Source organism: Oryza brachyantha, chromosome 6 (genome assembly GCF_000231095.2).
Source record: "Oryza brachyantha chromosome 6, ObraRS2, whole genome shotgun sequence".
Lineage (NCBI taxonomy): Eukaryota > Viridiplantae > Streptophyta > Magnoliopsida > Poales > Poaceae > Oryza > Oryza brachyantha.
Window position 1 is genome coordinate 17099140 of NC_023168.2, and position 11799 is coordinate 17110938.

An 11799-nucleotide genomic window follows, 5' to 3' on the forward strand; every position below is an offset into this window, starting at 1 on the left:
TAAGGCAAAATAGCACTATTCAATAGGATTGACTAAGATCAAATATCTACAAAGCTTATGTTGCTAGACATGAATTTAACTGGGGAAAAAGGTAGTTCATCCCAGATTAGCAACAAATATGTACCCTAGCCTAATACCTTTCCATGTTTCCATAACAACAGTAATGTAGCCAAAAAAATGTAGCTCATCCCAGATTGGCAACAATAGTTGGCTGAGAGTTACCTCATGCATTTTTTCATGGCATATGCTTACCCTGAAATAAGGAGCATAGAAAAGTAGTAGACATCCAGAGTAATAATAATTAAGGCTTATAGGATTTTAACCATAAGTGCTTGTAATAGTCTGGATTGCAGTTTTGTGTAAAGCAAAAGGATTCTAGGAACCAAACGCCATATATATGATAGCAGCTATTTACATTACTGGCCATAATGCAAAGGTTGTAAACAAATAGTGTTGCTTCTAAGGCTAGTTGTGCATACTGATGCCATCCTGGACATATATAACCAAAAGGGGCAGTACTGTGTTGCATGTTGTTTCCTTCTTCATCCGCTAGATAAAGAGCAAAGAAAAATATGGATTAGCAATATGTATTGAACTATGTGTCCTATGATAGATAGAATTGATCTGATTAATTATGTAACTTGTGCTTGTACTGACTATCACCTTTCAATAGTTTCTTAGCAGCTGAGGCAGAGGCTGCAGACCTGTTTTGTTCAGGATACAGTTCACCTGTATTTTTGGTAGACCAGAAAGTTGTTGTAACTGAGTAAAGATAGAAGAATATACCTTTTTGGGGAATGTTTTTGGTAGGCGATGATGGGGATGCTGATGGAGTATCTTCTACTGCTATTGTGGGTGCCTTTGCCTTGTAGCATAGTTTATCTTGTCAGTGTTTATAGTTTTTGGTTGAAAGCAGAGATAAGTATTAATTATCTTGTCCTGGGTACCAGAAGGAGATAGTTCATCAAACGATGCAATCTGGGGAGGTTCTCCCTTTTTTTTTCTCAGCTGTTGCCTGAACATTGAAAGAAAATGCAGTACAATAAATGCGCTTATAGATCATAACACTAAAAGAACCAAATTGAAGATTTGAGATGCTCAACACAATGATACTAACAAAAATCAATAGCCAAATCCACACAACTGCCCGTGAAGAAACCTTGCCGAACAAATATTATGGCACCTGGCCTCACAGGTTGCAAAGCAGAAAGAAGTCATCTTTCTTTAAATATAACAGATACTGACAATTACAGTGAGACAGTAAGAACAAACAATAGTTGTATCATACATATCCAGGGACCGATTTGTTGGAAACAATTCATAAAAAAAATAAAAGGTAGTATTACCTTAGTAAGCCGAAAGAAGTTAATGGATACCAAGTCTGAAGATGTGAGGAGGCCTCTTGAGCGTAGTCAGAGGCGACAATAACAGTGTCGTTGTCCTCAAGAGAGATTGAGGCTTCGCTCTTGTTGGCCACCTACAGCTGAATCATGATCTGGCCCAGGGAGCAGAGCAGACAGTCGTAAATATGCATCGAGATCATGAATCAATTGCAGCACATGTAATGGTCAAGAGATTACAGTGTATGTCATACTGAGGAGGGGACTCACAGCACAGAGCTTTCTCGGTGAAGTTCATAGCGAAGTTGAGGTTCTCAGGGGTCTCCTGGTCATACTCAGCATCCCCCAAGTAGAAATCATCAAACATTTGGCCAGTGTGTCAAATCAGTTGGAGCTAAAATAGAAAAGGGAACTTGGAGTGATGAGTAACACTAATACCATGATCGAGTATCTCCTCTCGTCAAAATACCTCACGGTGGCTGCTGAGGCGTCAAACTGCACGCCTCTTTCAAACAAAAATAATACTACCTCCGTACTTAAATATTTGACGGCGTTTGACTTTTTTATAACTATTCATCTTATTCAATTTTTTTTTAAATATATAAAGTTATTACGAACAAAAGTATATTTAACAATAAATGAAATAACATAAAAATAATTAATAATTATGCAAATTTTTTGAATAAAACGAGTAGTCAAACCATGTATAAAAAAATCAATCATTTAGGCGAGGGAGTAGCAAACAACCGACCATCAGATTTGCCCATTCCAAATGGCTCCACCTGAGCACAACCACTTAGTCGAGGGAAGAGAGCGGCTCACCGGAGGCGACGCAGTCAAGGGCGTAGTCGGCGCTGACGGCGTCGAGGTCCACGCGGGAGAGGTCGACGGCGCGGCCGCCGACGGTGGAGAGGATGAAGCCGAGGAGGGCGCGCCGATCGCGGCGGTACGCTTCCAGGAGCGACGCCAAGTCCTTGGCTGCTCGGTGCTCGTGCGGCGCGGCTCCCCGAGAGCTCGCGGAGGCAGAGAGGGAAAACTGAGAGAGAGCAACGCATCAGGCCACAAACGAACGATCAGACGGCGAACGAAAAAAGGGCGACGTGAGCACGGCGAGGGGCCGGCATGCCGTGGCAACGAAAGTCCAGTCAAGGCCGCCGTCGCAAACAACGACCGTAGGCTCCCAGATGCACGACCGGCATCACCGGATCTGCACCCTTCTCAGCTGGATCCGTCATCGATCCGGCCGAACCCGTCGCAACGGCCGCCTCCGGCAGCCTGAACCCTACGCCCAGCAGCCGCCGCCTCGATGGATCCGTCATAAGATATAACGGTCATCTCAATCGGGTCTAGATTATGGCCTGTCACAGTCTCACAGATAACCCTCATCAGACTGATGGGCCTAAATTATGGCCCGTCACATATGACTACTTTTAAATGTAACAACTTCAAATGATATTTTTAAATACTAAATGATTTCAAATGAAAAAATTATTAACAACAAACTTGTATAACTTTCGAAGATTTATAACTTTTATTTTGGTCAATTTTCTATATAATGTTTTTTGAATAATTTGAATTTAAATTTGAAAATATATCACTTCAAAACAACATTTTCAAATACTAAATGATTTCAACTAAAAGGTTATCAACAACGAAGTTTTATAACTCATCAAGATTTATAACTTTTATTTTGATCATTTTTATATATCTTTTTTTAAAATAGTTTGAATTTGAATTTAAAAATACGATAACTTCAAACAACATTTGTAAATACTAAATGATTTCAACTAAAAAGGTCATCAACAACAAAGATGTATAACTCATCAAGATCTATAACTTTTATTTTGGTCATTTCTTCATCCGACAAAGTGTTAGTAATATTGTTCATAAAATTGACATATTTGTGTTATAGTTTATAAATCAAATGAGACATATGTGAATTTTATAAACAATGTTGCTACCACTTTATTGGATGAAGAAATAACCAAAATAAAAGTTATAATCTTGATGAGTTATATTTGATGACTTTTTTAATTGAAATCATTTAGTATTTTAAAATGTTGTTTGAAGCAGTCATATTTTCAAATTCAAATTCAAACTGTTCAAAAACATGTTGTATAGAAAAATGAACAAAATAAGAGTTATATATATTGATGAGTTATATAACTTTGTTGTTGATGACTTTTTCAGTTGAGATCATTTAGTATTTGAAAAATATTGTTTAAAGTTGTCATATTTTAAATTCAAATTCAAATTGTTCAAAAAATTTTATCTAGCAAAAATACCAAAGTAAAATTTGTATGAATGTGGTTGTGTTAAATATATTGATGATTGTGTTTGTGAATGAATATATATGAATTGGGGAGAATGTGACATCCTGGCACAGGAGTTAATAGGATTAATTAAATACTCATACTAACAAATAACAATTTCTTTCTCAGAAGCAATATTCAAAGGAACTATGAGGTTAAGCGTGCTTGGCCTAAAGCAATTTCTTGATAAGTGACCTACTGGGAAGACACACGGCTAACCAAATGTCCGTCAGAGATGACCACCAAAAAGGCACACATATGACAATTTTTTTTTTGGATTATAATCATCTGTGACGGGCCATAATTTTGGTCCGTCAGAGATGAGAGTCATCTGTGACGGGCAATAATCTAGGCCCAATTAAGATGAATGCCATATGTGACGGTCGGATACATGATTGAGATATTTTCTCATATCACTGACCTTATTTTAGTGACGGGAGTCATGCTCGATAGAGATGCACTTTACGTCCGTTAGAGATAACCGATTCCGTTCTAGTGAAATGAGGTTATCTATATGTCTCTATCGGGCTTTACTAGACGCCCGTTACCGATGAGTACGTTAACAAAAAAAAATATTTTTTGCTAGCGTCAAGCCTTTGCTAGCCATGTCCACTGCATATATATATATATATCCCCTCCCAACACCCCCATTCCTAGTATTTCAGAAAATTAAACTTTCATATCCATATTCACATAAGCCATCACAGTCATTTTATGATTTAAATTACATATATTCAGTCATAAACATATTAGAACAAATATACATATAGTCAGAGCACATCCATTCACACCCTATTCCCGCTGATATGCATCAAAACCTGCAAAATTGAGCTATAAATTGGAACAAATATATACATAATCAGCATTGCAAGTATGTACCAAAATGTTTTACGTGGAATATATACATAAATTAATATTCAACCATGGGAAAAATAAAATGTCATTCACAAGCATTGCAACATTTTCAATAATTAACTGACGAGCTAGGTACTATTGTGTTCTAGATATCTAGTTGGATGCTCTGACGTCATTGAGTATGAAAAACGTGCTATCTCCTCTCTAATAACATCAAAGTTGTTTGCCGGGATGTTGAAAAGTTTCTCTGCATGTGAGGCGCCCCAAGTTAGTGAATATGCTTGGAATTTTTTTCTCTATATATATATATATATTTCAAAGTACTTAGTATATAAACAATTATAGCACACACATTAAAGTTGAGCAAGGTCACCTTATCAGCAAGACTTCTTATGTTATGGTAACGTGAAACCTATATTGGTCGTCAACTTGTTGACTTACTGGAAAGGAAGTCTTTTTTTACCGAGTATGGGTTTATCTTTCTTATATCTACTGCCTTTTTTTAAGTATTGGTCTCATGCCTTGTTTAAGACATCTTCGATTCTCGACAAATCATATAAATTTTTATCAATTTTGGAGTTAAGTTAGTGTACCAACTCTACTTCGGCAATATAGCTCGTTAGGACGAAGTTGTAATATTAGTTGCAGCTGCTATGAGATGGAACAAATAAGAACGAAAGTACTTTCCAAAATCCAAACTTCGGAGTTTGCCCGTGATTCAGTCTAAGCTTTTCGTGGACCTTATTTCAGTTGGGAAGAAGGTAGGACGTACGTACGTGTTTCCGAATACTGTAGTACACTGTTAATTGTAAGACTAGGGTACGACGGTGATATGCAGTTGCGAATGTGCCCATAGTATATGCCTAAAAGCTAACCAACCAAATGATTTTTTTCTCCCAACTTATTTAAGGAACATGGACTGTGTAATGACCTTGACCAGAGATCCTTAAAATAAAGGTTAAAATATTCAATTAGCACTAAATTAATCTTTAGTTTATTCATGTAAAGTGAGGTATAAGTCTTGTTATCTCAATAACATTTAATGTTGTTATAACACATTGTTTTATTATTACTAAACCTCAAAAGAAAATACTTTTACCATATAAATCTTTTGACCATGCCACCAACACTAGAGTAACAGGATAACGCTGTCATGCAGAGTGTATGGTGTATGGTAGGCTTGCCACGCCAATAACACTGGTATAGACAACGCCAGTGTCGGTGGCGTGTTAAGCCTACTACGCAAGCCAACTTGCGTGACAACTTGTCTTGTCACGCCACCAATAATGATGTGGCTGAAAGGTTTATACACTGAAAATATTTTTCTTCGATATTTAGTAATAAAATTATTTATTTAAAAGGTTAAAAATAAAAAAAATCGCCATATGTACCGCCCACAGTGAAAGATATAATGTAAAAAGACCCCTTTATGAGGACCTGCTTACGTGAAGGGATCACAGTTTTCTTTTTTTTTTCGGGGAAAAGAAAATATATTACTCAAAATTAATATACTCACTCACAACCAGTTGCGAGATGAAGTTACAGCTTTCTCCCAACCAAAACTCAGCAAGGTTTCACAAAGAGTCTTTTTTTTTAATAATGGATTAAAAAAATCTAGCCTTGACTTCAAAAAGCTACGACCACTTATTACAAAGTTTATAGATCCCTAACATGCATAAATTTGGCCCATACATAAATCTAAAAGTCCATCGGACAAAAGAGAAACAACGAGGATCACTAGAGTAAAGCATTACTCAATTCTATTGCTAAATCTCTAGCCAAAGTGTCCAAACACCTGCATAGCCAAAATCTTCAACTTCTGACACGCAATAGAGATAGTTTCTTTGTTCTCTTCATGCTTTTGTAGGATTGCCCACCACCGCAACAAATACGTCGTTCTGAAAAGAACCTGCAAATATGTTTTTGGAAGGGATTTGTCAAAAATCACCTTATTCCTACTTAGCCAAAGAGCCCAACAAATTGCAGATGCTCCTATTAACATCAAATTTTTAATCTCCACACTCTTTCCACTCAACCAGTTTCCTCCTAAATCGTCAAAACTAAATGATGCTCTTAACCCTAAAGATATAAAAACACATCCCCATATAAATTTGGCATAATGACAATCAAAGAACAGATGTTGGATAGATTCATTGTGCATACAAAAGCAACACTTCAAACTACCATCCCAGTTTCTCTTAGCTAAGTTGTCTTTTGCCAAAACTACACCCTTAAATAAGTACCATAAAAATACTTTTATCTTAAGAGGTAATTTCAACTTTCACGTGCCTTTATTCCTAAAAGAATGACCATAGTTTATTAAGGCAGAATACATGGAGTGAACCGAAAATTTTCCATTTTGATGCAGGTTCCATCTAAACACATCAGTGCCATTGTTTAAATTGACATGTACAATTCTTGCAACTAAGTTATACCCCAACAGTCGATTGTTACCAAACAAATGTCTTCAAAAAGATACATTTAATGGAACAATCAAAATAACAGTTGCAATAGAATCATTTCTTTTCTGAATGGTATTATATAAATATGGATACTGATTTTTTAAAGGTCTATTTCCAATCCATGTATCCTCCCAAAATCTAAGTTGTGAGCCATTATTGACAGCAAAAGATCCCATAGCAAGGAAAGAGTCTTTCACTTTCATAAGACCTGACCAGAAATGGGAATCACCAAATTTTTTTACCACACCTGTTATTGTTTGATTTTTAAGATACTTTCGTCTTAGTAAGTTTTGCCAAACGTCATCCTCATTAATAAGTCTAAAAAGCCACTTACTCAACAGACATCTATTTTGTAATTCTAAGTTATGTATTCCTAAACCCCCTTGTTCCTTTGGTTAACATAACAAATTCTATCTAGCTAGCCTGTATTTTTTTCTTATGACTGTCATTTTGCCAAAAGAAAGGAGATCTATAAAAATCCATTTTCTGAATAACTCCTTTTGGGATCTCAAAAAATGATGCCATAAACATAACTAAACTTGAAAGAACAGAATTAATCAACACCAACCTCTCACCTACTGATAACAACTTTCCTTTCCAGCTACTAAGTTTTCTCTCCATTCTTTCCTCAATATGCTTCCAATCAGAATTCCTTAATTTTCTCAAATGCATTGGAATTCCAAGATACCTCATAGGGAGATTGCCTAGCTTACAACCGAACAAATTAGAGTAGAAATTCTCATTGACCTTAGCCTCTTCAAAACAGAAAAAGTTCACTTTTATGATAATTAATTTTTAGTCCAGACAATTGAGCAAAGACATTTAAGATCAATTTCATATTTTTCGCTTTGTCAATATCATGGTCCATAAAAATTAAAGTATCATCTGCGTATTGCAAAATAGATAAACCATCCTCAATAAGATGAGGAACAACAACTAGTACCTGTTCATTTTCTTTTGCCCGTTTAATTAAAATAGCAAGCATATCCACTACTATATTAAAAAAATCGGAGATAAATGATCACCTTGTCTCAACCCCTTTTTTGTTTGAAAATTAGGTCCAATTTGATCATTAACTTTGATTGCAACATGACCACCTTGAATAAAAGAAGCAACCCATTGACACAATTGTAGTGAAAAGCCTTTCATTCGAAGTATTTGCTGCACAAAAGACCAATTAACCTTGTCATAAGCCTTCTCAAAATCAATTTTAAAAATAACTCCATTATGCTTTTTTCTACGTAACAAATGACTAACTTTTTTCTGGCTACGATGAGTTTTGCTAAAAACAATTTTCCTATCTGCCATCACGAGGTCCTTTCAGGCATGAACTTATTACCATCCTTGAGACAAACATAGTTTACATGGAGGGGAATTTCTCAAATCTCAAGCGTCCAAACTTATAACGTACGTGCACGTTCATCAGCAAACTGATAAAAGCAAACGAAATCTCATGTAATTCGACTGAAAATTTGAAAACTTTGAAGATGCTGGGTGGGTTGGTCAGAGCATGCTGTCCGCCCGCGACGGTAGGCGGCGGAAGAAGTTGCTGGGCACGGCCGGCAGCCTGGTCCGGAAGCGCGGGTGGCGGAGCAGGTAGAGGCCGGCGACGAGCGCCACGACGCGGAACGGCGTGACGTAGAGCACGACGGCGGCGACGAGGCAGAAGATGACGAAGAGGCAGGTCGCCCTCGGGTCGCGCCAGCTGAGCAGCGACTGCAGCCGCTCCCCCTGCGTCGCCATGTCGCCGACCACCGTCTGGATCCTGCCGGCGACGCTCCGCAGCCGGTCGTACCGCATGTACACGACGTCCTGCTGCCTCGACGTCGGGAACGTGTCGAACTCCTCGTCGAGCTCGTCAGGGTGCACCGCCTCCGCCCACGACATCTTCGTGTCCATGTGCGGCGGGTGGCGCGGCCGCCGCCGGTAGTTCCACAGCCCGATCAGGAACATGTAGAGGAACACCGTGGGGAGGATCAGCTCCGGGTACCAGACGAGGATGAGCAGCAGGATGTGCACCAGCGCCGTCGTCGCCACGTTCTTCCAGTGGCACACGTCGTTGAACCACCGCGCCGCCGCCGCCGCGCCGGAGAAGAGCGACACGGCGCGGAAGAAGTTCGCCTTGCTCCTCCGCATGCTCCACATGTGGGACTCCACGTCGAGCATGTACTCCACCACCTCCCGCCGCAGCGGCGGCTCCGCGCGCCCCAGCCGCGCCGCCACGATCCCCATCGCCTGGTACCGGAGCGCGTCCAGCTGCGTCACCGTGAACGGGTGGAGGTAGTGCATCCTCGGGAGCAGCGGCTGCGTGTAGAGGTGCACCATGTTCATCAGCGACAGGCAGGTGAACCGCACGGCGAGCCGGAGCTCGCCCATCTTCTTCACCCCCGACGGCTGCAGCACGATCAGCGGGTACGCGTGCGTGTACACGCGGTCGGTCTCCAGCGTCGAGAGGCGGATGCGGATCTTGCCGATGCGGGCGTCCCTCGCCGGCGGCGCGCCGCCGCCGTTGTTCCCGTTGCCGTTGCCGCCGTTCCCGAGGTGGTTGTTGTCGAAGACGCCGATGGTGATGACGGTGCACGGGTCGAACACCTCCCAGGTGTACTGCTCGTTCCATGTGGGGCCGAAGGTGCCGAGCATGGTGCGCGTGCGCACCCACTTCTGGCCGTACTTGGCGACGCAGTAGGCGTCGGTGGTGCCGCGGCCGTCGCGGTTCTTCATCGGCTGCAGGCCGGCGGCGGAGAGGATGCCGACCTCGAGCACGCCGACGGGCGGCTTCCAGAGCTGCCTCGCCGTGGGGCGGGTGTCGCTGATGTACATGGTGGACTCGTCCATGACGTGGTAGGCGCCCTCGAGGCAGGCGCGGACGTGGACGCGGCTGGCGAACCGGAGCTCCCGCCGAGTCTCGCCCTCGATGGCGCCGCCGATGCCGAACTTCTCGAGGTCGAACCACCGCGACTGGACGAACGGCCGGTGGTCCAGCCGCTTCTCGAAGAGCGTGAGCGGCAGCGCGGCGCGGCCGAGGAGGTCGTCCTTGCGCGGCGTCACCCGGTCCTCCACCGTCAGCACCAGCTGCTCCTCGAACGGCTCGGCGACGACGAACACCAGGTCCTCGTTCCACCGCGGGTTCAGCGTCGGCGCCGCCACCACCGACGTCTTGAGGATCTGGTTCCCGACCTGCGCCTTCACGAACACCTCCGGCGCGCGGCCCCTCGCCTGCGGCTGCACGTCCTGCGCCTCGATCACGTTGACGCGGAGGTACCACAGCTTCGGCGACACGTACGCCTTGGACCGCACGCTGGCGACGCCCTCGCCGCGGACGGTGGCGGCGTCGGAGTGCCACGCCTCCGGGAACGCCTCGTCGGCCTGCGTCCCGATCCACACGGCCAGCATGAGCTCCCCCCTCACCTTCCCGCCCTCCCCTCGCCGGTCCTCGAGCCGGTACCACTGCGGCGCCAGCGGGCTGTCCGGCGGCACCCTCGTCGGCACCTCGGCGAGGTCGAACACCACCTTGCCGACGTAGTCGTCGCGGCCCAGCATCTCCTTGTCCTTGAGGTACACCTCCAGGACGTTGGACTGCACCCTCGACTTGGAGAAGGCGAACACCTGATCCCACTCCGGGTTGGCTCGCCGGTCGTAGTGCTTCGTCGTGCCCTTGTAGTTGCCCAGCTTCACCTCCACGTACGGATCCATGGCGGCGCCGGTGATGGGGTTGGGCGGCAGGTCCTTCGCCTTCACCACGCGCACGTACAGGAAGAACATCTGCTCCACCAGGTCGTACGTGCTCGACGGCTTCTCCATCCCCAGCCACCCGGCGATGCCGCCGCCCGGCCGCGCCGGCACCGCCGCCGCGCCCTTCGGCCACTGCTCCCCCAGCAGCGGGTTCGTGTCCTTGAGCTGGAAATCCTCGTGGTGCGCGTCATGGTGCCCCCCTGTCATCGTCATCCTCTCGCTCTCTCTCTACCTGCAACTCCATCGATCAAACACCAGAAAGAAAAAAGAAACTCCATGAAAAATTCACACAAAGCTCTGCACTGATCATCTCACCGCGTGTTCCAAGCTTTCCAATGGCGAGAAGAAGCAAGCTAGCTAGTGACGAACTGATCGAGCAGCTTGTCGCCTTTTGTTTCAGGTCGTCACTGCACGGCCAGCCATGGTCGGTCGGTCGAGCATCCGGGAGGTGGCCTCGCCGGCAAGCAAAGCGGCCACTCCGACGTCGCCTCGGCACGGTGACCCCGGCGACAAGGAAGGTATACGTCGACGGCTAGCTAGCTAGGCCTTTAATTTGCTGTGTGCATGCATGTACATGGACGTGTCAGTGTGTGCTATACACTACAGCTAAGCTCACTCTTCTCTCCAATTAATGGAAGCTAACCAAAGCAAGCTGCCAATTAGCCAACACTGCCTCTCTCTAGGGTTCTCAACTTTAGTTTGAGCCAGAATAGGCAGCCATGGCAAGAAAGAAGAAACAGAGGGATCGATGGAGAGGGTTCTGAACTTTAGTCTGATCAAAAAGATCGATCGATCGATCATGTGTTGAAAGGGGATTAAAAGATGTTTGTGAGTGGTAAATAAAGAGCTCGATCGATTGATTGATCAATGGGAGAATCGATTCTTTGGGTTGTGGTGTGGGCTTTGTTTATAGCTAGCTATTCCCCGTCCCTAAATGTTTAACGTCGTTGACTTTTTTATACACGTTTGGCTATTCGTTTTATTTAATTTTTTTATCAAATATGTAAAGCTCTAGATATGCATAAAAGTATATTTAACAATAAATATCAATGGTGTTATATATTTAGTAACGGAGGTTGTATAACCTTAGTTTTTTTT

General features: G+C 43.6%; 1 protein-coding gene and 1 long non-coding RNA gene across 5 annotated transcripts; both read right to left on the reverse strand.

The window, feature by feature from the left end:
* Positions 1-294: 294 nt before the first annotated feature.
* Positions 295-2617, reverse strand: LOC102723061. Of its 4 annotated transcripts, XR_005812072.1 has the most exons (9): positions 2163-2173; positions 1779-1845; positions 1611-1665; positions 1347-1495; positions 1118-1183; positions 948-1015; positions 787-865; positions 664-704; positions 295-549 (listed from the first exon to the last, which is right to left on the reverse strand). It is a non-coding gene; the product is annotated as an uncharacterized LOC102723061 (long non-coding RNA). The 4 variants fall into 4 exon arrangements; XR_423621.2 differs by lacking the exon at positions 1118-1183; XR_005812070.1 differs by lacking the exon at positions 1118-1183 and having other exon boundaries at positions 787-1015.
* A 5519-nt stretch (positions 2618-8136) lies between these two features.
* LOC102719687 (FT-interacting protein 1) lies at positions 8137-11479 on the reverse strand. Its single transcript, XM_015838440.2, has 2 exons — positions 11017-11479; positions 8137-10933 (listed from the first exon to the last, which is right to left on the reverse strand). Exon 2 carries the CDS (start codon positions 10912-10914, stop codon positions 8473-8475), a length of 2442 nt encoding a protein of 813 aa, XP_015693926.2. The 5' UTR covers positions 10915-10933; positions 11017-11479; the 3' UTR covers positions 8137-8472.
* Positions 11480-11799: the final 320 nt, after the last annotated feature.

Bases quoted from the DNA above. Each gene is read 5' to 3' on its own strand.
- LOC102719687 (XM_015838440.2), bottom strand. From the start codon at position 10,914: ATGACGATGACAGGGGGGCACCATGACGCGCACCACGAGGATTTCCAG.